The sequence below is a fragment of the Panthera leo genome, chromosome A1, assembly GCF_018350215.1.
Source record: "Panthera leo isolate Ple1 chromosome A1, P.leo_Ple1_pat1.1, whole genome shotgun sequence".
NCBI lineage: Eukaryota > Metazoa > Chordata > Mammalia > Carnivora > Felidae > Panthera > Panthera leo.
Window position 1 is genome coordinate 209000196 of NC_056679.1, and position 27781 is coordinate 209027976.

The following is a 27781-nucleotide window of genomic DNA, read 5'->3' on the forward strand; positions in this document are numbered from 1 at the left end:
ATAAAATAGAAATGCAATTTATTTTAAGCTTTTTCTTTTTAAATTGGAAAGATACCAAATATCTTTTCAATTCTGATACTCTTTTAAAAGTTCATGTTTCTAAGAATAAGAATGTATTTACTTAACATAGTATATGATTTCATTTATCTGAAGTTCAAGAACAGGCAAAGCTAACCTGTGGTGATAAGAAAAGTAGTTACCTGGGATATGGAATAACTAATGACCAGGAAGGAGCATTAGAGAACTTTTTGGGTATTAGAAATATATTGTGGTCTGGGCAGTGACTGTATTAAAAACGTAAAAAGCTATCAAGATGTTTGTTTAAGGTGTACTGATTTTACTGTCTGTAAATTATACCTAAATCAAATCAGAGCAGGACAGGAGGGATGTGGTATCTAACCCTTTATTCTGGTCATGAAGCATAAATTGATAAATAATTACGTTTTTGAAGATAGGATACTTCAAAATTGAAAGTTTACATTGAGTTACAGATATAAAAGTATGTGTTTTACATATATACTTTTTCAGTGTTTTAAAACTTTGGAAAATACTTTTTTTCCTTACAGATTGAAAGTAGCGTTCCCTCCCAGCTGCTGGAGTCAGTGCTACAAGAACTAAAAGGTTTGCAAGAATTTCTAGACAGAAACTCCCAATTTGCAGGAGGACCATTAGGAAATCCAAAGTAAGAATAAATAAGATTTATTTACTCATTTTCCCTTTTTTCTCCAAGATATAGTTCACATGTTATGAAATTCATTCTTTTAAATGTTTAGTTCAGTGGTTTTTAGTATATTTATGAGGTTATACAATTATCACCACTATCTAATTCCAGAACATTTTCATCACCCCGGAAAGAAACTCTTAACCCATTAGCAATCACTCCCTGTCTTAGGCTGCAGTAACAGTAGTACCATAGAATGGCTTAAACAACAATCATTTATTTCTCACAGTTCTGGGGGCTGCAAGTCTGAGATCACAGTGCCAGCATGGTTGGGTTCTGGTGAGGACCCTCCTCCTGGTTTACAGATAACTGTTTTCTTTGTGTGTCCTCACATGGCAGAGAGAAAACGAGGTGACAGGTTCTCTGGTCTCTTCTTCTAAGGGTGCTAATGTCATCGTGGGGGCTTCACTGTTGTGACCCCATCTAAACCTAATTACCCCGAAGGCCTACATCCTAATGCCGTCAGGTGGGAATCTGGTGAGACACACTCGGTCCATAGCTCTCCCCGTATGGACCGACACACTCGGTCCATAGCTCTTCCAGCCCCTGGCAACCACTGATCTGTCTCTATGCGTCTGCCATATTCCGTCTGCCATATTCTGGGTCTTTTATATAAGTGCAAATGTGTGGACTTTTGTTTCTGGCTTCGTTCTTTTATTCTGTTTTCAAGGTTCACATGTTTTAGTGTGTATCAGTACTCTTTGTTTCATTTTTCATTTCATCAGGTGATGCTCATTTGGTTGTGAAGCTTTTTGGTTGTTATGAATAAGGGTGATGTGAACATACCTGTAAAAGTTTTTGTGTGGACATGTTTAGGATGAGCTTTTTTTAAATTATAGAAATGGGTTTGTTGTAAAAAATTTCACTGCCCAGAAAATTTATGATCTGAAGTATAACATAAAATATCTTGATACTCATAAAATATCTCACTGTGCATTTCTTTAAAACTATGTTGCAAACATAGCACTTTCACAGGTCCTCCCCCAGACAGTGGGGCCTGGATTTGGTAGCTGGTGCTGAAAGAAAACCCTTGATTGCATCCTTGCCCTGGGACTATGCCAGTGGCAGCTGTCACTCAGTGGGACAGAGAGACTGTTCTGTGACATCATATTCAACATTGTACATTTTCTCCTGCTGTTCTAACCTTAGGTCTTCTCCCTAGATAGATAGATAGATAAAAATAGATAAATCTGCAAATAGAGTCTAACTAGGAATACTTTTATGAAACATTGTATATACTTAGTGTATCTTTTAGAACATTCCAAATCAGTGGAATAAATTATTTTTATATTGGCTTCGTATTTTTCCATTATTTATAGGTGTTTGTGTACTTGTTTAGTAATTTTCAGATGAATTTTTTGGCAAGTAGAATTGGGTATGAGGGCTTTTTAAAATGTTGGTATGCAGTATTGTCTCATGAGAAAATTATACCAATTTTCTTTAATATTAACCTTTGGAACACTTTAACGTATATCTTTTTTTTTTTTTTTTTAATGTTTATTCATTTTTGAGAGAGGAAGAGTGCAGGAACACGAGCAGGGGAGAGCCGGCTGGCAGGGGGGGAGGCGGGGCACAGAGGATCCAAAGCAGGCTCTGCACTGTCAGCACAGAGCCCAATCTGGGGCTTGAGCTCATGAACCGTGAGATTATGACCTGAGCCACCCAGGCACCCTAAATTATATCTTCCATACAAATTGATTTCTTCCCTCTTCTGTTAACTTAGTTTAAGAGTCTTTATCTTTTAATAGGATAATTTAACTTCTTCCCTTGTAGTTGGCATTCGTTATATGTTTGATCTTATTCTCACATCCTTAATTTGTGCTTTTTGTTGTGTTTTCTGTTTGTTTTTCTTTCCTTTCCCATCCCCTTATTTTACTGTATTGATCAGACCTCTCCCTACCCCAAACACAGACTTAGAAGTTTTATATATGATTTTCTTTCTCTGGTAGTTAGTTTTAAATTCTGAAAAATACACGTCTGTCAGCATTAATAATTGGACAGAAGCTATTAATCTTTCTTTTTTCCCCTGCCCTCCACCACTATCCTTCCTGGAAATTATCTGGAATTTTAGTTGTAAGGTGCTTTTGTTGTTGTTGTTTATTTGTTTTGTTTTTTCACATTATGTTCTTCTTTTAATAGTTCCTTAGTGTATTGAACTTTACAGTTATAACTGCAAATGTCTGTTAATTTTATACCCTGCACCTTTACTAATTTCTCTTTAGTTAGTAGTTTTCTCGCTGAGTTTTTTGGATTTTTTAAATATGTAATCCTGTCATCTGCAAATAGAGATAGTTTTACCTTTTTCCTGTCTATCCGTAGTTGCTTTCTCTTGCCTATGTAAGTTAATGTGTCCAACACAGTGTTAAACAATGGTGGAGATAAAGTGGGCATCCAGATCTTATTCCTGACTTAGTGGGAAAGCTTGTAATGTTTCCCCATTAAAGAAGATGCCTGCACAGATACAATTTATCATACTAAGAAAGTATTCATCCATTTCTGTTTTATTGAATATTCATATAAAATGAGTATTGGAGTTTGTCAGATGTCTGCATTTTGCAGAGATGATTGTATTTTTTTCCTTTATTAACAAATTTCCTAATTTCAACCAATATCCTTCATGTCTGCAACATTAGTCTCACTGAGTATTTTTTAATAGCTTCTTAAGATGTAATTTATATGCCACAAAATTCACTTATTTTAAATGTTTGGTTCAACAACTATTAGTAAATATATAGAATTGTGCAATCGGGGCACCTGGGTGGCTCAGTCGGTTGAGCGTCCAACTTCGGCTCAGTCATGATCTCACAGTTCGTGAATTTGAGCCCCATGTTGGGCTCTGTGCTGACAGCTCAGAGCCTGGAGCCTGCTTTAGATTCTGTGTCTCCCCCCCCCCCCCCCCCCCCCCCCCCCCTCTGCTCCTGTCCTGCTCAAACTCTCTCTCTCAAAAATAAACATTAAAAAAAAAAAAAAAAAATTGTGCAACCATCACCACAGTCCATTTTTAGAACATTTCCTTCAACCCAAAGACATTTCTCCTGTCCATTTGCAGTCATTTCCTCCTCTTAGTCCCAATTATTAATCTATCCTACCTCTGTAAATTTGCCTATTTTTAACAGGTCATATAAATGGAATTATATAACTTGTGGTATTTAGAATCTAGATTCTTTTGCTTAGCATATTTTGAGGTTCATGTTCAAGGTCTGTGTTGCAGCATAAATCTGTACTTGACTCCTTTTTATTGCCTAATGGGTATGGAATTGTAAGGTCGTAGTCATTTTCTTTCAGATCTTTGTGTATAGTTTGTTCTATTTTCTTCCTAAATTTTAATATTGCAGAGGAAAAGTGCATTACCTTTCTGATTCTCTTTTCTCTGTAAATGGTTTGTGTTAACTTTGAAAATTTTTATGCTATTTCTATTACTGAAGATTTAGCAGTTTTCCATAACATCTTTACTATGTTTTTCTTCACTGAGTGTTGAGAACTAAACTTCCTTAATGAGCATTTAGAACTAGACTTCTAAGCCTTGGTGAATTTTCTTTTATTATTTTTTAATGTACTATCTGATCATTTCCCTTCTCTTTGGAAAATCCTATCAACTCTCCTAGTTCTAGCCTCTGTTTCTTCTTTTTTCTTCCATAATTTCCTTCATTCCTTTTGTTGTAATGGTGGTCATTCTGTAAAGTACAGAATTTCTAGCATTGATGTTCTCAATTGTTAATTACATTTTATTTATTTACTTAATTTTTTTTTGTTTTAATATTTACTTTTGAGAGAGAGACAGAGCATGAACAGGGGAAGGGAAGAGAAAGAGGGAGATACAGAATCCGAAGCGGGCTCCAGGCTATGAGCTATCAGCACAGAGCCCGATGCGGGACTCAAACCCACAAACTGAGATCATGACCTGAGCCGAAGTCGAATGCTTAACTGACTGAGCCACCCAGGCTCTCCATCAATCACTTATTATATTTTAAATAGCATCTGTTCAGTTTCTCTGATAAATTTTTTTTCTGGCCATTATATTTTTAACTCTGAGAGCTCTTTTATTTTCCCTTTTTCATGGCAATTAACATTTCTAATGTGAATCCCAAATTTCACTAAGAATACAATGGATTTGTTTTTCAAGTTTTTCATATTTTCTACATTAGTTATTTCGTTGGGGGCTGTTGGTTTCAACTGCCCAGCATAGTCTGTCTTTTCCCAGCTAATAAATACATTGTATCTGGTGATATTTTTCTGGCTATATTTAGAAATTAAGGTATATACTGACTAGTATAGATAACCAGTATAGATCTACTCAGCAGTTGTTGTCAGTGTTCAGTAGCAGATCATTGTGTGAGAAAAATTCTTGTGACAGTTTCATGGCTAATTTTGCCCCAGAATATGATAAGAATATGGTAGGAAGCTGAAATTAGGTCAAGTGCTAGATTTCAACTCTCAGCATGCCACACTAGTGAAGCTGAGGTTTCTCTTTAAGTGAGTTGGGAGACTGTAGCAATGTCAACCCCCTGCATTGTTTAATGTACTATCATTTGGTTTCGGAGGAAATCTGAGCCTGGATGCTAGGGCCAACCAGATGAGATGTGATGTTCATTTTGTTTACTTTTTGCCAACGCTCTCTCCAACCCTTAGCAGTTGGATCTTAGGGTTCCCAGTTAGAGCTTAAAGTTGCCAGTGGACTCTAAGAAGGACCTATATTAGCAATAGGGTATTCCAGTGGATTACCCTGCTATGTTGATCCCATCTAATCTGCCTACTCCCCCTTCCTCATGTTTGTTATGATAACCTGGATTTTGCTAAGGAGCAGTATAACCAGCAACAGTAGACCCCTACTGTAGTCCTCTGCAACAAATCCACCGTCTTGTTTGTGAGCAGTTTACCTCACATAGAAGAAGGTATATGATTAAACTCGGCCCAGTCACCCTGTGTGGTAGAGGAGACACACTTGCTGCACTGATGTCCTGCATAATAATTATTTTAAATCCTCCCTTCAGTTATTTGGCTACCCTGATATTCATTTTATTTGGAAAGTCTGGATAAATGGTTACTTCTTTGTCTTTATTTGCCAAATTAATAGAATGAATTGGTTTCTAGCAGCCTTGAGAGATGAGCAGTTTTGGCTTTAAGGTACGTGGTAAAATCTACCCTTTTTCCGTGTGCGGTTTTAAGAGTTTTGGTGGATGCGTAGTGTCATGTAACAACCAAAATACAAAACAGTTCCATCCTGCCCCCAAGTTCTCTTGTGCTTTCTCTTGTATTCATACCCTTTTCTCACCCCTAAGCCTGGCCACAAATGAGCTCTTCTTTACCCCTCTACTTCGCCTTTTCTAATATGTCATATACATTGATTCTGGCTTCTTTTCTGTAGTCAGAGATTGATCCGTGTTGTTGCATGTATCATTCCCCTTGAGAATGTCAGTCTTGTTTATTTCAGCAAGCAATCTGCCTACTTAACTTCAGACCACAGGTTCTGCCTTGGATTCTGTGAGCACAGATTTCAGTATCAGCTTAGTTTTCAAAGCTGTTGCTATACTCTTTAGGTCTGTCCCACGCATGAGCCTCTCGGTTATTCTGGGACTTGTGCAGTAGTTTATATCTCAGTTCAGTTCTTCGAGTCTTTGCTGTGCTTCTTTGAGTATGTTCCATATATATATGGCTTCAGGGGTGAGCCCAGAGATTGTGTTGAGCATGCACAGACTTAGGGGATCTCCTTTCCAGCCCCTTTTTGTTCTGATTTCCCACAATTCTCTAGCCCCCAGGAACTCCTTTTACTGGTCCTCGGGATAGAAAGCTAGTGTTTCCTTTCATTTTTCACTCCTTTGATGTCATAGTATTGTGGAAATGGTGGTACCTTTGGGGCAAGTCATCAAGAGAAAGAACTGATTTGCTTCAAACTTTTGGGACCACAAGCCCCCTTTTCCCAGTTTATCTGTTCCGGGGTTTCTCAGCCTCGGGACTGAAGACGCTGGGGACTGGGTAATTATTCATTGAGGGGACTGTCCTATGCGTTATAGGATGTTTACGAGTATCCTTGGCCTCTGTTTACTAGATACCAATAGTCCTCCCCAGTTGTGACAGTTAGAATGTCTCCAGACATTGCTGCATGTTCCCTGGGAGATTTACTGCCCATACAGTTTTGTTTTGTTTTGTTTTGTTTTGTCCATACACTTTTGAAACTTAGTTCACTTTTGAACAAAGCCGAAATAAAGGAGTACAGGAAAATCCCAGTATGAATGGCTTGTCATTTGAGTTTTGACTTCCCAGCTAAGTCTGTTTGCACTTAACTGGCTTTTCAGAGTCCTCAGTGAGTAGTTGCTCTTTGTATTCCATCCAGGGTTTTCGGTTTTGTAGTCAGTGAAAGAGGCTGTAGCAGGCTTACTCCATCTAGGCTGGTGCCATCAGTCAAGGTTTTTATTAATAACCGTTATGAATACATGGTTTTAAATGTATTTAGCGTGTTTCATTCACTGCAGATTGTTTTTGTAATGCAGATGTCCCAATGTTTTGCCTCTTCAGTCTGCTTGAGTTTTGACAGTTTTCTGTCAGTATTTTGAGTTTTCTTTGGTAACTTCTTTGCTTCCTAATATGACAAGATGTTCTAGGTTCATTTGGTACAATTCCTGTCCTCTATCTGGAATCAGCCATTTCTCCAGGGAACCCTGATTTCTTTTGGTAGGAAAGGGTGTTAAGCATTATAGCTAGAGGTGTTCTTTGCTACTAGTCATGCTGTATGTTGTTTTTTCTGTATTTTCTAATAAAATTGCGAGTTTGTACTGTTGTGAAAGGTTTAAAATTACAGGGTTTTGCTCCATTTCTTTTATTTTTGTATTGCTTTTTCCCTAAAAATCTTATTTTCTATTAATATTGACATAATCATTTGCTTCATCCTACATTATACCTACCATAGTTTCAATAGTCATATACTTTTGAAGTTAAAATCTTTTTTTTAGCTTTCCAAAAATTTTTTTAATATGAAATCTATTGTCTCTATCAGTTGTCAAACAAAAATTTCTCCTGAAAGTTCATCATTCTTTTCTTCACATCCCCTGAAGTTACATTAAGAGCTGAAGTATCAGATTCTTCATGAAACGAGCCCCAAATGCTCTTATCTGCTCATTTCTCTCAGTGCTAGTATTACCTTACAGTAGGTTCTTTGCTTTTTGCTTTTGTCTTGATGTTTTTTCATCTGTAAAATGGGATTCTTTTTTTTTTTTTAAGTAATTAGTTTTTTTAATTTACATCCAAGTTAGTTAGCATATAGTACAACAATGATTTCAGGAGTAGATTCCTTAGTGCTCCTTGTCCATTTAGCCTATCCTCCCTCCCACAACCCCTCCAGCAACCCTCTGTTTGTTCTCCATATTTAAGAGTCTCTTATGTTTTATCCCCCTCCCTGTTTTTATATTATTTTTCTTTCCCTTCCCTTATGTTCATCTGTTTTGTATCTTAAAGTCCTCATATGAGTGAAGTCGTATGATATTTATCTTTCTCTGGCTAATTTCACTTAGCATAATACCCTCTAGTTCCATATGTGTAGTTGGATGGCAAGATTTCATTATTTTTGATTGCTGAGTAATACTCTGTTGTGTGTGTGTGTGTGTGTGTGTGTGTGTGTATACATACATACACACACACACACACACACACACACACACACACACACACGGGCTCTTTCCGTACTTTGGCTATTGTTGCTAGTGCTGCTATAAACCTTGGACTGCATGTGTCCCTTCGAAACAGCACACCTGTATCCCTTGGATAAATGCCTAGTAGTGCAATTGCTGGGTCGTAGGGTAGTTCTATTTTTAGTTTTTTGAGGAACCTCCAGACAGTTTTCCAGAGTGGCTGCACCAGTTTGCATTCCCACCAGCAGTGCAAAACAGATCCTCTTTCTCTGCATCCTTGCCAACATCTGTTGTTGCCTGAATTGTTAATGTTAGTCATTCTGACAGGTGTGAGGTGGTATCTCATTGTGGTTTTGATTTGTATTTCCCTGATGATGAGTGATGTTGAGCATTTTTTTCATGTGTCTGTTGGCCATCTGGATGTCTTCTTTGGAAAAGTGTCAATTCATGTCTTTTTCCCATTTCTTTGCTGGATTATTTGTTTTTTGGGTGTGGAGTTTGAGAAGTTCTTTATAGATTTTGGATACTAACCCTTTGTCTGATATGTTGTTTGCAAATATCTTCTCCCATTCAGTCAGTTGCCTTTTAGTTTTGCTGATTGTTTCCTTCGCTGTGCAGAAGCTTTTTATTTTGATGAGGTCCCAGTAGTTCATTTTTGCTTTGTTTCCCTTGCCTCTGGAGATGTGTTGGGTAAGAAGTTGCTGCGGGCAAGATCAAAGAGGTTTTTGCCTGCTTTCTCCTTGAGGATTTTGATGGCTTCCTGTCTTACATTGAGGTCTTTCATCCATTTTGAGTTTATTTTTGTGTATGGTGTAAGAAAGTGGTCCAGGTTCATTCTTCTGCATGCCGTTGTCCAGTTTTCCCAGCACCACTTGCTGAAGAGACTGTCTTTATTCCATTGGATATTCTTTCCTGCTTTGTCAAAGATTAGTCGGCCATACGTTTGTGGATCCATTGCTGGGTTCTCTTTTCTGTTCCATTGATCTGAGTGTCTGTTTTTGTGCCAGTACCATACTGTCTTGATGATTACAGCTTTGTAATTCAGCTTGGAGTCTCGGATTGTGATGTCTCCTGCTTTGGTTTTCTTTTTCAAGATTGCTTTGGCTATTTGGGGTCTTTACTGATTCCATACAAATTTTAGGATTGTTTGTTCTAGCTCTGTGAAGAATGCTGGTGTTATTTTGATAGGGATTGCATTGAATATGTAGAGTGCTTTAGGTAGTATGTAAAATGGTATTCTTAATAATATTTACCTTATAGAATTGGGAGTATTAAATCATTGGTGGAGGCAAAACAAGTGTTCAATAAAAGGAAGCTATTATTTATTATCCATCTATTCTCAGTGGAACTTTAAGCATCTCGGAGATTAAAATGCTTCAGTTTCACATCATTATCATTGATTTGTCAGTGATTATTTCACTATTCTACAGAAGAAAAGAATATTTATAGTGTATTCTAGTTCATTTGTGTGAAATAACCAGAACAGGCAATCTTACAGAGACAAAGTAGATTAGCAATTACTTAGGGTAGGAGTAGGAGAGATGGAGATTGACTACTAATAGGGAGTGGGTGAAAATATTCTAAAATTAGACTGTGGTGACAGTTGCACAACCCTATGGGTATATTTTGAAAAACTAAATTGTGTACTTTAAATGGTTGAATTTTATCTCAGTAAAGCTGTTGAAAACACAAATTCTGGAATTTCTGTTTTAGTACAACTGCCAAAGTGCAGCAGAGGCTGATAGGATTCATGCGTCCTGAAAATGGAAATACCCAGCAAATGCAGCAGGAGCTGCAGAGGAAGTTTCATGGTAAGTTATTCCTTCTGATCAGTTAACTGAACATGCCCCCAATAAAGAGTTCTATTCAGTGAATAGAAAACAGTGGACATCTCTCAATAAGATTTAGTTTTTTGGTAACCCAAATATTTTTTATTAAAATAACATCAGTATGGTTGGGAAAAGTGGGACAATATGGATCTCTTGTATTTCCATAACTTTCAACCCATTAATTTTTTTTCCTTTCCTTTACTAGAGAACATTATACACACCTTTGTTTAATGAGTTTTTAATTGTAAAATAGACATAAAATTTACCATTTTAACCATTTTTAAATATACAGTTCATTGGCATTCAGTACATTCACACTGTTGTGCAGAGGTCACCACTATCCATCTCCAGAATTTTTTCCATCCTCCTATAGTAGAACTCTGTACTCATGAAGCAATTTCCCCTGCCCCAGCCCCTAACAGCCATCATTTTTGTTTTTCCTCTCTGAATTTGAGTACCTTATATACCTCCTATAAGTGGAATTATACAGCGATCAGCTTTGCAACTGGTTTATTTCAGCTAGCATAATTAACGTCTTCAGAGTTCATCCGTGTTGTAGCATGCGTTAGAATTTCCTTTCTTTTTAAGACTTAATGTTATTTCACTGTATGTCTATATAGGTTTCCCCTGCTCCCTGAAAGTGGAGTGTTCCTGGGAAACCTTTCATAAGCTAAACGGCATAAAGTGAAGAAGCAATTACCATTCATTGATGTGGAAAAGTTTTTGAGCATTCCCAGACACAAAAAATAACCTTTCTTAGGCTTTTCTGTTCGTTAAGACACATTTTTTTTAAGTTTACTTATTTTAGTAATCTCTACACCCATCTTGGGGCTCAAACTCACCACCCCAAGATCAAGAGTATCAGGCTTTTCTTTTCTTTTTTTCTTTTTTTAATGTTTATTTTTGACAGAGAGACAGAGCATGAGTAGGGGAGGGGCAAAAAGAATGGGAGACACAGAATCCAAAGCAGGCTCTAGGCTCTGAGCTGTCAGCACAGAGCCCTACATGGGGCTCGAACTCATGGACCACGAGATCACAACCTGAGCCGAAGTCGGAGGCTTAACCGACTGAGCCACCCTGGTGCCCCAGAGTATCAGGCTTTTCTGACTGAGCCAGCCAGGCGCCCCACCTTAGGACACATTTAGAAATAAAACACAGATGCCCAGAGACACATTTCAAAGCTATGGCGGTTTAACGCTGAGATGCTGCGTGTGGTTTCTGGGGAGGGTGCTTGGAGGGGTGCATGCTGCTTCTGTAATGGCTCACTGCAAAACCAACAATGAATGCTGTTTTGGGGTTTTTTTCCATGAAAGCGAAAATCCTCTTTGAATTTCTTTCAGTTAATGATATGAGGTAGTAATGTAGGTCTTTCATAGAAGCACAGTGATGTAACATGAACTTTCAAAAAGCAGAGAATACCTATACCATACTTTGTTGATCCATTCATCCGTTGGTGGTGGACACTGGGTTGCTTGCATCTCTGAGGCATTGTGAACAATTCTGCTATGAACGTGGTCATAGCAGATCATATGGTATTCTGTTTTTACCTTTTGAGGCACCACAATACTGTTTTCCATGCACCATTTTACATTTCTACTAGTAGTGCACAAAGTGTTTCAGTTTCTTCACATCTTGATTAGTAACACATTTTTCTAGAGTTAAAAATGTGAATTGAACTTTTTTTTGGTCTGTTATAAATAGTAACAACTAAGAACAAGGGAATGGGAAACTTCTTATAATCATCAATTATTCCAGAAAAAAATTGGAATAATTATAAATAATTATTTATATTTGGCCTGCCATGCAGTTTTTTTAAAGTTTTTTTAAAGTTTTTTTAATTTTATATTGTTTGAGCCACTTATTCTGACTGATAGAACTTTGCTAATTGAGACCCAGCCATTTACTTTTGTTCTTGCTAAATCTGTTTTCTATTTACTATTTTGTATGTTTTTTTCATCATTGCTGTTGGTATTTCACTAAGGCCTTAAGCCTGACAGTACCAAACATTGGTAAGGGTTTAAACAAAAGGGAGGATTCAAATTGTTAGGAGTGTATACTGAAATGACTATTTGGAGATCATTTTGATCATATCCTATAAAAGCTGAAAATGTATATATTCAAAGCCAGCAGTTTCACTTCTAAGGATACATCATAAAGCAGTCTTTATGAGACTTTTTTCCCCACAGTGAGAAATAATTTTACATTATGACCCTGATGTTTGAAAGCATACACACCCAACTGAAACAAAACTGTAGGAAATAACTACCTGTTTTATACTCTAATATTTCTTTTCTTTTTTATTGTTTCCTTTTTTTTTTCCCCCTATTTCTTTTTAAGAGAAAAAAAGCTATCATGCCTGACTGGTTTCATGGCTCACCAGTTTGTCTTACTCTGTGTGTGTGTGTGTGTTATTTATTTTTAAAATTTTGGTTAACATACAGTGCAATATTGGTTTCAGGATCACCAATTTATCTTTATTGGTTTTTTGCCAGTTTATCTTAATCCAGGGTTTAAACAACATAATCCTAGAAAAATCTGACTGTGCTTTCCAGAGACCTTTCTTAAGGATGTTTATTACACTATTGTTTTAATAGCAAAGCATGGGAATATAAATATCCTTAAGGAGGAAGATGGACCCAACTGTGGTATACTTACATGATAGAACATCTAGTAATACTAGATTTATGTTTTTTAATATAGATAGCCTGTGAAAATGCAAGTGGATGGAAAAAGCATCAGTGTGAATTGTTTAGAAACTGCAGTGTTTTTGTCGTTTATGTGTACACACATGCACACAGAAGCACATATACATAATGACAACGTAAAATCATGAATTCAACAAGTCATGATCATGGTTGCCTATGATAAGGGGAGGGAGGAGAACAATGAGGATTTCACCTTTAACTGTAGTTGTTTTTATTGATGTTAAAGTGTTGCCTTACTTTAAAATGAACTATGTCATTTTTTAAAACTTCATTAGTTGTGTTTTGTAATTAGAGGCTCAGCTGAGTGAAAAGGTTTCACTTCAGGCAATCCAGCAGTTGGTTCGAAAATCATACCAGGCTCTGGCTTTATGGAAACTTCTTTGTGAACATCAGTTCACTGTCATTGTAGGAGAACTTCAGAAGGTAGGATTTTTTTTCCCCTTAAGATCATACTGTTAATACTATGCTTATTTGTTTTCTTTTGAGTGAGCTTTAGTCTTACACTTGGGTTTGAGAGGGGGTTATTTTCGGAAGTATTTAGGTTATGATGACAGTATGTTATAGGAAGATTGCACTAAAGCATGAAAACTTGGGGGATCCACTTGGTCAAAACTGTAAGTTTTTACAATACGTGAGAACTTTATCTTGGTATGTGAATAAAATCTTTACCAAAGATTTTTTTTTTAATGTTTATTTATTTTCGAGAGAGAGAGAGAGAGAGAGAGAGAGAGAGAGAGCATGATTGGGGGAGGTGGAGAGAGGGGGGGAGACAGAAAATCTGAAGCAGGCTCCAGGCCCTGAGCTGTCAGCACAGAGCCTTGAACTCATGAACCGTGAGATCATGACCTGAGCCGAAGTCAGACACTTAATCAACTGAGCCACCCAGACACCCTAAAAATATCTTTTTAAATAGATTATAACCTTTATTTGGACTTCAGATCCTTTTGGCAGTCTGATCAAAACTCTCCCCACCCTCAAAGAATGCATACAGACACATACATAAAATTTTTGCATGTAATTTCAAAGAGTCCAATGAGTTAAATGTTCTTTTTTTTTTAATTTTCTTTTTAATGTTTATTTTTGAGAGAGAGACAGAGAATTCAAAGTAGGCTCCAGACTCTGAGCTGTCAGGACAGAGCCCAGTGTGGAGCTTAAACCCATGAACCATGAGATCCTGACCTGAGCTAAAGTCAGACCCTTAACCGACTGAGCCATCCACGCGCCTCTAAACATTCTGTTTAAAGAAAGGTGTTTACCATTGTAAGAAATGAATGGTTCATATTTCTTTTGCTGTCCTCATTTGAATCCTTTTTAAGTATAATGGTAATTTGCATTTATATAAATGTTAGGCATTCCACTGGGGGGAATGTATTCCTATCTATGTTCTAATTGTGAACATTTCTATTTTTTTTTTTTTTTTTAAGTAGGCTGCACACCTGCTTGAACTCATGACCCTGAGATCAGGAGTCACATGCTCTACCTTCTGAGCCAGCCAGGCACCCCTAATTGTGAACATCTGTGAACATCTCTAAACATACACAAGAATAAATACTACATTACAGTCCCCATATACACTTTACTTGTATTCAGCATTTTCAAGATTTTATCAACTCTCATTAGTCTGTTCTCTATTTTCTTTACTGAATTACTTTAAGGATGATCCTAGTCATCGTGTCATTTCATGTCTGTATACTTTACTGTATAGTTCCTTTTTTTAATGCTTAGTTATTTATTTTGAGGAGTGTGCAAGCACAGGGGAGGGACAGAGAGAGAACATTCCAAACAGTCTTATCACTGTCAGTGCAGAGCCTGATACAGGGCTCGATCCCACGAACCATGAGATCATGACCTGAGCCGAAATCAAGAGTTGGACGCTCAACCAACCAAGCCACACAGGCATGCCTACTATGTATTTCTAAAAAATGGTGGGATGCAAGAGCGACCTGGCTGTGACATCTGTCAGCCCCATTGATCACCACTGTTGACTTGGCCTATCTGACTGGCTAAGCAAGTGTCCTATTCTTCACTCAACATTCCATGTCTTTCCTTTCAAAGCTGTGTGCTCAGAAGATGATCTTCCCTGATAGAGGAGGACTATTCTTTGGTCAAGGGTATATGAATAGCTGTGCTCCCCTACTAAAATCTCCAAACAAGCTCTCAAGGTCCATTTGTAGGAGAAGTAGGTGAGTCAAGCTTCCAAGGTTCCAGACATCCAAATGAGGCCCTGTATTTGTATGTGGCAGTTTGCCTGAAAAAAATAATAAATAAATTTTTTAATAAAATAAAAATTTTAAAGGGACATTTCTTTAGGGCACCTGGGTGGCTCAGCCAGTTGAACATCCAACTTTTCATTTTGGCTCAGGTCATGATCTCACAGTTCATGGGATCATGCCCCAAGTCGGGCTCCATGCTGAGAGAGTGGAGCCTGCTTGGGATTCCTCCACTTTTCACGTTCTCTTTCTCTCTCTCTAAAAAATAAAAATAAAAGGTGGACGTTTCTTTGAATAACAATTTTATTATCATATTTAGCAGTATTAACAATAGTGACACCTAGGTGGCTCAGTCAGTTGGGTAAACATCTGACTCTTGATCTCAGCATAGGTCTTAATCACAGGGTCATGAGTTCAACACCCCCCCCCCCCCCCCGCTTGGGCATGGAGCCTACTTAAAAAAATATATATATATACATGTATATATATATATATATGTATATATATATGGTTTTTTGATAAAACAATGAAAGTTCTCTGTCTTAAAAATATCTTTTTACAGATTGAGTCTTTCAAATCAAAATCTAAACAGTTGGTTCGCTTGTTGAATTTGATTGTTATTTCTCTTAAATCTCTGCCAGTCCAGAGCCATTTTCCTTTCTTTTTCCCTTGCTATTGCCAGGAAGGAATCAGGTTATTGGTCGAAGAATGTTTAACATTCTGAAGTTATCTTTTCTTCCTTGGAGTGAACTTGTCCCTCTGTTTCCTGTATTTTCTGTAAAATGGAACTTAAGTCTACAGAGCCTTGATTAAATTCAGGTCAGTTTATTTGAGGATGAAAAGAATACTTCGTATGAAATGGTTAGTGTGTCAGATTGTATTATTAGGAGACACAGAGGTTTAATTGTACCCTTTTGGTGATACTGTTGTCCCACTTTTAGTGATACTAAGATTGATGACTGGATTTAGGTACTGCCAGTGTGAAATTCCCCATCCAACTTTCATCAACCGTTTGATGAATCATTATCTGAATCAATTATTTCTTTTAGGATTATAAAGTGATCATTTTCTCAATGTGTGATTTCTTCCATACTTAATCACTGTACTCCTATGAAAAAAAATTTTTTTTCCTGGGCTCCTAGGTGGCTCAGTCATTTAAGCATCCAGCTCTTGATTTTAGCTCAGGTCAAGATCTCATAGTTGTGGGATCCAGCCCCGCAGCATGGAGCCTGCTTGGGATTCTCCCTCTCCCTCTCTCTCTACCCCTGCCCCACTTGCACGTTTGCTTGCTCTCCCTCCCTCTCAAAATAAATAACAACAAAAAAAATCCCTTGGGGCGCTTAGGTGACTCAGTTGGCTAAACATCAAACTCTTGATTCTTGATTTAGGCTCACAGTTCATGAGATCAAGCCCTGAGCAGAGCCTGCTTGGGATTCTCTCTCTCTCTCTCTCTCTCTCTCTCTCTCTCTCTCTCTCTCTCTGCCCCTCCCCTGCTCACATGCTCTCACACTCACTCTCTCTCTCTCTCTCTCTCTCTCATACACAAAATAAATAAACCTTTTTAAAAAAATTTTCCCTTATCCTCTAGTCTATTTAGTTATCCTGAAATGTTTAATTCTTGACTTTTGAGTACCAATTTTCAAAGTTAAAAGGCAATTCCCCTCATTCTTTCCAGTAGTGTCCAGTGCATAGTTTTGTTAATGGTTTTGTTTGTTTTTTGTACTTTTTTTGCCTTTCAAAAACTCAAGCAAATGTGTTTAACTATGAAAGCCATTTTTTTCTATGCCAGGTAGATTAATTTTTAGTTTTATTGGGTGGTAAACATAATGTCGGTAAATTTTAAGGCTCGATGTCTTTTTCGTGATCCATCTTCAAAGCTTCCTTCCTCACATCATGGATTTATGTTCAAGGAATGCAAATTAAGTATTAGTTCAAAAAATTGGAACGTAGATTGGATTTGAGCAGAAATTTTAGAAAAAAGAAATAGTAGTAAAGCATTCAACAGAATATTTGACAGGAGCGCTTGGGTGGCTGAGTCGGTTAAGCGTCCAGCTCTGGCTCAGGTCATGATATCATGGTCCGTGAGTTTGAGCCCTGTGTCGGGCTCTGTGCGGACAGCCTGCTTTGGGTTCTGTATCTCCGTGCGGACAGCCTGCTTTGGATTCTGTATCTCCCTCTCTTTCTGCCCCACCCCCTCACACTGTCTCTCACTCTCAAAAATAAATAAACATTAAACAGAATATTTTACTATAGCATAAATCATCACAGTACTATAGAGCTCAGCTTTAATAAGCAGATTTGTTCAAAATGAGATCAAACTCCCATGCTGGAAGGCTTTAAATAGAATTCTAACATTAAGGAAAAATAAACATAAGCCCAAGATTTTTTAATATAGCTAAGTGATTATTCTTTCCTGGTTATGACTAAAATCGGGAGACCTGTCTCTAATTTTGGTTCTGCTTAGGTTTTACTTTGCTCATTTGTAAATTGAGATATTTGGACTGGTCACACCATGGGTTCTTCAACTCTGTATGATTCTGTGAAAATTTGCAAAAATGGGTTGGTCTGTATAGTATATCTTCTCTTTTTAATTAAAGAGTCTATTAATGTCGGGGCACTTAGGTGGCTCAGTCTGTTGAGCATCCGACTTTGGCTCAGGTCGTCCGACTTTGGCTCAGGTCGTGATCTCACAGTCAGTGAGTTAGAGCCCCGCGTAGGGCTCTTTGCTGACAGCTCGGAGCCTGGAGCCTGCTTCAGATTCTGTCTTCCTCTCTCTCTCTGCTCCACCCCTGCTCATGCTCTGTCTCTCAAGAATGAATAAGTGTTAAAAAAAAAAAAAAAAAAAAAAAGAATCTATTAATGTCTTGGTTAATTTATTAATTATTAAGGAAATTTTATTCTGGGTGGAAAAAGGATATTCCTCTGTGATAGAAAAAGATTTTTCTCATACTTCTAGGAATTTCAGGAGCAACTGAAAATCACCACATTTAAAGATCTGGTCATCAGGGACAAGGAACTGACTGGGGCATTAATTGCTTCTCTTATCAACTGCTACATCAGAGATAATGCTGCTGTTGATGGCATTAGCTTACACTTACAGGACATCTGCCCCCTTCTGTATAGCACTGATGACGCAGTTTGCTCTAAGGTATGATGCTTTAGTAGCTATATTAGTATTTCTTACAGGAGGTTTCATGGTATGAAAAACCCACTAGAACTGGAATCGGGAACCGTCTTTTACTTAACATATGAAGTCCCTTGGGTAGGTCTCTTAACCTCTCCTGGCCTCAGAGTCTTTGTGCATAAGGGATCGGAATATATCATTTCTTAAAATCCTTGTATATTTAAGTTTTTCATAAAGAATTTTGATAGCATTTCTAGAGCATATATTTTTAAATGGTTAAGTAATGTTTCTCCTTAGAAATTAAAAATCACTAAAACTTTAAGTCTGTAATGAATTAGAGTTAATTGGGCAATTTTTATTGATCCTTTCCTACAGGTGAAAATAATTTAAAAAATCAGTATCACAATGGACTGCCTGCTGACCAATAATGTATTGACTAGGCAAGAGATTTACCAGTCAAAAGCTATCTTGATTTAAATATTTGTGAGAGGAATTAAGAATAGCTAGGATTTTTTGGTCAAAAATTTTTCTGCCTAAAATTAAGAAGAAGTAAGTTTGTAGAGTTTTTATTTTTTCGTGAGATTTGTATTGAGACACAGATCAAAACTTGTGTTGATAGCATCATCTGTGTGCTGAATTTTATATCTTAAGTTCTTGTCATCTCTAATTCTAGGCAAATGAACTTCTGCAGCGTTCCCGACAAGTTCAAAATAAGATTGAAAAGGAAAGAATGTTAAGGGAATCCTTAAAGGAATATCAAAAAATCAGCAATCAAGTGGACCTTTCCAATGTTTGTGCTCAGTATAGACAAGGTGAGAAACAAAATGTTCATACCTTGTTCCTTACTCGGGGGACAAATGACGGAACAAGTTACTGATGAAGAGCTTCTTCCCAAAAGCAAATCCTCCTTCAACTTCAGTTGCCCAAGTGATACCACACAGGAAATTCATGCCTTGTGTTTTAGTATTTGATGACTGTACTAGCCTCTGCAAAATCTATTGTGCTCTTTTTATATCTTGAAACATAACTTTCCCACACTGGAGTTTCAGTCCTTGTCCAGTTAAACTACTGTCTGTATTAGATAGCTTCCTGGGTTACATTTATTTTTTGGATGCTTTAAATTCTTCTGACTAATTTTTAAAACAGTACCTGTCTGCTTGCTTTAAAATTATTTTAGGGGCACCTGGGTGGCTCAGTTGGTGAAATGTCCAGCTCTTGATTTCAGCTCAGGTCATGATCTCACGTTTAGTGAGATCCGAGCCCCGAGTTGGGAATCCATGCTGACAGCACGGAGCCTGCTAGGAGTTCTCTCTCTCCCTCTCTCTCTCTCTGTCCCTTCCCTGTGACGTGAGGGCATTCTCTCTCTCTCAGAATAAGTAAATAATCTTTTAAAAATAAAATAAAATTACTTTAAATCAAATCTAACATGTAAAAGTAATAACTGTTAGCACAGATATTGTTTTGAACTCTGAGATTTTTTTTTTCCATCCAGGAACTGAAACCTTCCCTTTTATTCTAACTATGAAAATGTTTTTCCAATGAAGAAGATATATTTAATAGCTGCATTTTAGGCATATTGATACCTTGTTCTTTGGTAGATTCACCAGACATATCTTATATGATACTGTCATCAGGTGACCAGTGTACAGTAGAGAAATAATAGCCTTGATCAGTATTTTTATAAACCAGCTAAGGGAAAACACATCCAGCCTAGTAATAACCCTTAACTTGGTCCTTTTCCTTTCTCATTAGTCCGTTTTTATGAGGGTGTGGTGGAGCTCTCTCTTACTGCTGCAGAAAAAAAAGATCCTCAGGGTCTTGGACTTCATTTCTATAAACATGGAGAACCAGAAGAAGACCTTGTGGGCCTGCAGGCTTTCCAAGAAAGGCAAGTTTCATCACCTTAGCAGATTGTTGACTTACAGACTTTTCTTGGTGTAAAGTTTGATTGATAGTACTGTATTAGGAAATAATATTTTAAGTACACTTATAAAGTTGGATTTTGCTTTCATTTAAAAATGTCTTGTTTTAGGGGCTCCTGGGTGGCTCAGTTGGTTAAGCATCTGACTTTGGTTCAGGTCATGATCTCACAGTTTGTGGGTTCACGCCCCAAGTTGGGCTCTGCGCTGACAGTGTGGAGCCTGCTTGAGATTCTCTCTCTCTGCCCCTCCCCCATGTGCACGCATGTGGGCTCTCACTCTCAAAAATAAACTTTTTTTTTTTTTTTAATTTTTTTTTTTTCAACGTTTTTTATTTATTTTTGGGACAGAGAGAGACAGAGCATGAACGGGGGAGGGGCAGAGAGAGAGGGAGACACAGAATCGGAAACAGGCTCCAGGCTCCGAGCCATCAGCCCAGAGCCTGACGCGGGGCTCGAACTCACGGACCGCGAGATCGTGACCTGGCTGAAGTCGGACGCTTAACCGACTGCGCCACCCAGGCGCCCCAAAAATAAACTTTTTTAAAAAAATGTCTTGTGGGGCGCCTGGGTGGCTCAGTCGGTTAAGCAGCCGACTTCGGCTCAGGTCATGATCTCGCGGTCCGTGAGTTCAAGCCCCGCGTTGGGCTCTGTGCTCACAGCTCAGAGCCTGGAGCCTGTTTCAGATTTTGTGTCTCCCTCTCTCTGACCCTCCCCCGTTCATGCTCTGTCTCTCTGTCTCAAAAATAAATAAACGTTAAAAAAAAAAAAAAAAAGTCTTGTTTTTTAAACTGAATTAGGATAATTCGTAGTTTAGAAGTTTTAGTCTGGTGAATATTCTTAAGGACTTGCCTCTCTAGTTTCTATAACACTTTATTAATGTCAATTTTAAGTGAAATAACTTGGGGCACCTGGGTGGCTCAGTCAGTTGAGTCTCTTGGTTTTGGCTCAGGTCATGATCCCAGGGTTGTGGGATCGAGCTCCAAGCTGAGCGTGGAGCCTGCCTGAGATTCCTTTTCTTCTCTTTCTCTCTCTTTCTCTCTTTCTCTTTCTCTCTCTCTGTCCCTTCCTCTCTCTCCCCACCCCCCCCCCCTCACTGCCTCCCTCTGCCCCTCTCCCCAACTCATGTGTGCTCACGCTCTTAAACAAATAATGAATGAATGAGCTAACTTATTTGGAACCATCTCTTCCCCTGCCTAATTTCTGGTTCTGGGTGAAGATGCGTATTTTATTTTAAGGGATGATTTTTAAATGTTCACAAATTAGTAATGACTGTTAAAAAATGTGTGTCCACAAAGAAAATATATAACCTATCTAAAATGTGATTTTATTGATACATTCATTTTTATGACTTCAGTCTTTTTTGGTTAACCAGATGTTTCTAAAACCTAGAAAAAGTATACAATTTGTATCATTTTATCCAAATATATGTGTGTACATACATCTGTTTCCCAAAATAGTCTTCAAATTCTTCTGTGTATTTAAATTAGATAAGTCATTTGCTGTCTCATTAAATAATGCAGTTGCTCCTTTTCCATTCTTTTTCAGATTAAACAGTTACAAGTGTATTACAGACACGCTTCAAGAACTGGTAAATCAAAGTAAGGCTGCTCCTCAGTCTCCCAGTGTACCCAAAAAACCTGGGCCTCCAGTACTGTCATCTGACCCCAATATGCTGAGTAATGAAGAAGCAGGACATCATGTAAGAGACATAGCATATTTTTATTCTGAAATTACATTGTTTAGTTCCGTTCATTGTTTATTCTGAAATTACATTGTTTAGTAGTGGTGACAGCTCCTCTTGGGAGAGGTAGTAGCTCTGAGAACTTAGCATTTAATGATTCTCGATTTCAGGATTTTATAAGGTTGATGGTCATGATGTTCAGCAACAGCCTTTAACTGGTAATTTTTACTTTTTTTTTTATTTTAGTTTGAACAAATGCTTAAACTGTCTCAACGATCCAAAGATGAGCTCTTTAGTATCGCCCTTTATAATTGGCTAATACAAGCTGATCTTGCAGATAAGCTATTGCAGGTAAAAAATACTTTTATTCTAATATTGTTAATTTGTATTTTCAAGTAGCATAACATAATGGATTAAGCATATATATATTTACAGGAAATTCATTTTCTTATCTTGAACCTACCATTAGGTGTTAGAGTAAAGCCAGGTAACGTAATAATCTTTTCCTAGTGGGCAAAATAAGTTATTGCTCTAATTTTCTCATTATTTTAAGGCTGATATGGGTTGTTTATATAGTGGGGTGGAAATCACTGGATTGTGAATTAGGAGACCTAAACTTGGTGTTACCTGTGTGTTAATTCAGCATGTGACCTCACACATGTCTTTTTACTATCCTAAGTCTCAGTGTTCTTCAGTCTGTAAAATAAATGTATGACATTTGATAATGGCAAGGATGTCTTTGAGCTAAGAGTCTAGGAATCTGTAGCTCTGTTTTCAAAGTTTATTAAGATTTATAATTGGATTGTAATTATTTTAATCAGCTTCATTTAAGTATCATAGCTCCTTAACTCTGATAAAACAAAAGTCATAACATATATAATGAGAAAAACTGTCCTCTGTTGGATTATAATTTTGCTAATGTATTCATGAAACACGGCACACCTGTAGTCTTAAAATGTTATAGTTACTACATAAAGAGCAAGTAAATAGTTAGAAAATGTTTCTGAGTAACTGTATGATTTGCAGATTGCTTCTCCATTTCTGGAGCCACATCTAGTCCGAATGGCCAAAGTTGATCAAAACAAAGTTCGTTATATGGATTTACTGTGGAGATATTATGAAAAGAACAGAAGCTTTAGTAATGCTGCTCGTGTACTGTCCAAATTGGCTGACATGCATAGGTATGGTATAATATTCTCACTGTGAAGAATGATTGATAACTAACCTAGATCTAGTTACATCCAGATTTCAGAAAATAAATAGCACCTGGCTGGCTCAGTTGGTAGAACTTATAACTCAACCTCAGGGTTGTGAGTTTTAGCCCCATGTTGGACATGGAGTCTACTTAAAAAAAAAAAAAAAAAAAGAAAAGAAAAGAAAGAAAGAAAACCTCATTCAGGTTATATGCATGTAGAATTTTAATGCTTTTACTTGGACTGAAAGTTTACAGTTTTCTCTTTTTGTTTTTCATAGTGTATAGAAGGTACCAAATACCCAATACCTTCTCTATCCAAACTGTCTTCTAAATCCTTTTTTTTTTAATGCTTATTTATTTTGAGAAAGAGAGAGAGTTGGGGGAGGGGCAGAGGGAGAGGGAGACAGAGAAACCCAAGCAGGCTCTGTGCCATCTGCATAGAGCCTGATGTGGGGCTCGAACTCATGAACCATGAACCATGAGATCATGACCCAAGCTGAAATCAAGAGTCAGACGCTTAACCAACTGACCTACCCAGGCACCCCCTGAAACTTTTCTTTAAAGTTTGTCTTTAGATTCTTTTCTACTAAAAGCAGTTAATTAGTATTCTTAATTAAAAGGACAAAAACTTCTCAAAGGCTTTACAATTTTAAATGTTTTACTAATTCTAGACTTATTTCCTCTGCTCTCACATTGTTTTAAATTACTGAAAAAGTTTTGAGCATATATGTTGAAGATTATTAAGAATCTCGTTAAAGAAAGCATTGAAATTTCTAGTTCGATTATCATATCAAAAAACAATTTTTTTTTTTTTTAGAGAAAGAGCAAGTGAGGGGAAGAGAGAGAGAGAATCTTAAGCAGGCTCCCCACTGAGCACAGAGCCCATTGTGGGGCTCGATCCCACAACCCTGGGATCATGACCTGAGCTGAAGTCAAGAGTCAGACACTCAACCAACTGAGCTGTGAGCTACCCAGACAACCCTCAAAATACGATTTAATACAATCTGGATAGATCATTAATTTGACCCTGTGTTTTCATTTGGAATTTTCTTTGCCAAAATAATGCAAGTGCTATTTCTAAAAACTGTAGATCAGTTAAGTTAGGAGGAGGATGTTGTTGAAGCAAAGCGGTTATTAAACCAAATTAATGAGAATGGTCATTTATGGGGATGCCTGTTTGGCTCAGTCGGTAGAGCTTGTGACTCTTGATCTCAGGGTTGTGAATTCAAGCCCCACCATAGGCATAGAGCTTACATTAAAAAAAAAAAAAAAAAATACATACATAAATATGTATACAATAAAGTAAAATAAATTTAAAGAGTCTAGATGTGACTAATAGGAAATGTGAGTATGTATATATGTGTTCTTAATTGCTCTTCCATTAGTATTTATTGTCCTTTTTCCTTGTTATAACAATAATTTTATTGTTATTAAGTATTCAGAAATTCTCTGACTTTAGGGGCGCCTGGGTGGCGCAGTCGGTTAAGCGTCCGACTTCAGCCAGGTCACGATCTCGCGGTCCGTGAGTTCGAGCCCCGCGTCAGGCTCTGGGCTGATGGCTCGGAGCCTGGAGCCTGTTTCCGATTCTGTGTCTCCCTCTCTCTCTGCCCCTCCCCCGTTCATGCTCTGTCTCTCTCTGTCCCAAAAATAAATAAAAAATGTTGAAAAAAAAAATAAAAAAAAAAAAAAAAAAGAAATTCTCTGACTTTGAAGAATACTTGTTATCCATATTTTCATTATACATAATACAATGTAACCGAATTTCTTCCTCATGTGAGATACCCTGTCCATCCACAATTTACCTCTCAGCTTACCATCTCTCTCCACAATAAAATATCTTTCCAACTATAATGTTACTTTTTATCACTATACTTTTTGTATATATAGTCTGCAAAAAATAAATTTGTAGTTATAGAATGTTCTATTTTAAGTAATTTAGAAATGTTACCACTTTTAATATGTTTAATTCAAGTATGTATTTTTTAGAGATGAGAGGGGAAAGAAAGGGAAGCTCCTTCAGAAATGGGTTCTAAATGTACTAAACAGACTCCTAAAATAGTCCTTTATGTGCAACATTAAGAGATGGTGAGTGCGAAGTAACTGTCCTCTACACCTGTACTTTGAAAGATAGAAGGGAGAAAGGACTTAATTCTTTTTCCCTTTTGCTTTTTGCAGGGGGGAGCAGGGAGGGAGAAAATATGGAAGCCATAGTTATACAGAAGGACAGTTTGAGATCTCTGAAAGGAAAAGCTAGTTTTTTCCTGATTCAAATTGAAAGTAATGGGGATATCAAAAGTTACATTTAATACTGGTTGCTTTGAGAGGTTCCCACCAACCAAATGAATTAGCGTGTTTGTTTTTAATGCCAAGTCACTTTATAATGTCAAAGAACCACATCTGATAGAGTTAGGGGATTGGAAAGGACTAAAGATGGTAACCATGGAAATGGATACATGTTTGGGGCTTTCTGACATCTGCCAGCCAGCCAGCCAGAGCACCAGTGATGTATGTTCAAGGAGTAGTGAGAAACATAAACACCATTTTTATTCCCAGGGAGCTCCCATTCCAGTGGGTAGATTTCGTGCATGCAAGTTCAGGGTCTGTGAATACAATAAAAATAGGATAGTATGGTAGAAATTGCCGGATGAGGACGAGAGTGAGGAGCTGCTCTAGTTAAGATTGGTCAGAGGAGGCCTCACAAATTGTCATAAAAATTGATTCTTAAGTGACACGGATAGGCAGCTGTTAAAGAACAGAGGAAGGGGTCCAGGCATGGAGCAATGGTCTCTGCAGAGGCAATCTATTCGATTCAAGTTTATCGTGTTTAGAGTACAAAAAAAAGTCATTGGCTTGGAGATAGTGAACAAGGGAGCAAGTAGAAGGAGCAGAGGTTGAAGGAGTGGGTGAAGGCATGTGACATAATCGGATGTTTGTTTTTAAGAGGTCAATCTAGGGGCGCCTGGGTGGCTCAGTCGGTTGAGCGGCCGACTTCGGCTCAGGTCATGATCTCGCAGTCTGTGAATTCGAGCCCCGCGTCGGGCTCTGTGCTGACAGCTCAGATCCTGGAGCCTGTTTCGGATTCTGTGTCTCCCTCTCTCTGACCCTCCCCCATTCATGCTCTGTCTCTCTCTGTCTCAAAAATAAATGTTAAAAAAAAAAAAAAAAAAATTAAAAAGAAAAAAAAGAGGTCAATCTAGTTGTTTTGTGGATGATCACATGTAGATTGGCCATATTCAGGTAGAGAAGCGAAGAATGTGAGGAGTAATCGAGAATGTTTTCCTTAATTTTAGTTTTAGAAGAATCCAAGTTTTAATATACTGAATTAAAGTTTTAAAATAGGATGTAACTTTTTTGGCTATAAACTTAAGTATTTCTTTATTTGATGCCTTAAATTGTAGATCTCTTTTATTAGAAATCCTGTAATAATTTTTTCAAGTTTTAAATGGCCTTTTATGTTCATTTGGTGTATAAAAAATAATGTGTCATAATTGATATATTTGTATATTGGATCCTTAGGAATTCATATAAATAAAATAAGAGTTTTTCCTCCCAGCACAGAAATTTCACTTCAGCAGCGACTAGAGTACATTGCTCGAGCCATTCTTAGTGCCAAAAGTTCCACTGCCATTTCATCAATAGCCGCAGATGGTGAATTCCTTCATGAATTAGAAGAAAAAATGGAAGTAAGTGCTAAAGATACTTAAGCTTTGTCTGCATTGATCAGTAGCCACATTTATTCCGTTTTTCCTTCTTCCTTCCAGTCAATAACAGGTCAGTAGCAGTCAGCATTATTCTAGTCTCTTCTGCCTACATGTGTTTATTTTCATATTTAGATATAAATATTTTAAAAGATTTTAAGTCTGTAGCACTTGGGTCACAGCACATTACTGTAATTAAAATTTTTTCTCTGTGGCATTTTTGAAGGTTTTTTCCAACTGTTCCAACACCAAGGACATTATATCACAATTACCATCTATTCTGGAAGCTAATGAGTAGATATATGAAATAGAGTAGGTTAAACTGCCCTAATTAAGAGACCCAGAAGTATATAATGGTCCAAATACAAAAGCTTATTCGTCATTCACAAATATCCACAGAGTGGGTGTTCCTGATTGGCCATTGGCTTTCTTCCACTTGATTGATTTCAAGACCCTATTTTACAGCTTTATTGTCTCCTATGGTCTTATCTTTTTCTTCTCTCAAAGGGAGTTAGAAAACAAAAAACATGTAAGACGCATATTCACTCTCTTAAAGACCTAAACCCTGAAGTGACATACTTTACTTCCACTCACATTCCTTTGAAGAGAACTTAATTTTATACCGTATCTCCCTGCAAAGGAGTTGAGAAGTATAATGTAGGTATTGTCTGGCTACAGTCATGGGAAGAACGAATGTTAGAGGTAGCATCGGCTCTCTGCCACAGTATACTTCCTTTGAAATCTTTTATGTTGTGATGAAGAGTTGCTGGTCTCTTAGGTCTTTATTTACACATTTTTCTTATTGAGGTGTAATTGACATCTAACATATTACAGATGTGTAATGTAATGATTCAGTATTTTTAGATATTGCAAAATGATCACCATATTAAGTCTAGTTAACATTTATCATCATACATAATTACAATTTTTTTTCTTGTGATAAGAGCTTTTAAGATCTATTCAACACCTTTCAAATATGCACTATGGTGTTATTAACTATAGTCACTATGCTGTTTTGTATATGTTAGTTTTACTTTAACAAACTTAAACTCAGATACTAGGAATCATTCCTTCA

At 37.3% G+C, this 27781-nt stretch overlaps 1 protein-coding gene and 1 non-coding gene across 2 annotated transcripts in view; both read left to right on the top strand.

Annotated features, from left to right (window-relative positions):
- Positions 1–27781, top strand: part of NUP155 (nucleoporin 155) — a 71892-nt gene that overhangs the window by 36691 nt on the left and 7420 nt on the right. The window contains exons 20-29 of the mRNA XM_042951774.1: positions 567–682; positions 10057–10154; positions 13170–13300; positions 18044–18235; positions 18885–19023; positions 19964–20099; positions 21678–21831; positions 22060–22164; positions 22840–22994; positions 26562–26691. Coding sequence (XP_042807708.1) covers positions 567–682; positions 10057–10154; positions 13170–13300; positions 18044–18235; positions 18885–19023; positions 19964–20099; positions 21678–21831; positions 22060–22164; positions 22840–22994; positions 26562–26691 — 1356 coding nt within the window. The remainder of the gene's footprint in view (positions 1–566; positions 683–10056; positions 10155–13169; positions 13301–18043; positions 18236–18884; positions 19024–19963; positions 20100–21677; positions 21832–22059; positions 22165–22839; positions 22995–26561; positions 26692–27781) is intronic.
- Positions 1682–1810, top strand: LOC122202995. The gene has a single exon (XR_006195010.1). It is a non-coding gene; the product is annotated as a small nucleolar RNA SNORA30/SNORA37 family (small nucleolar RNA).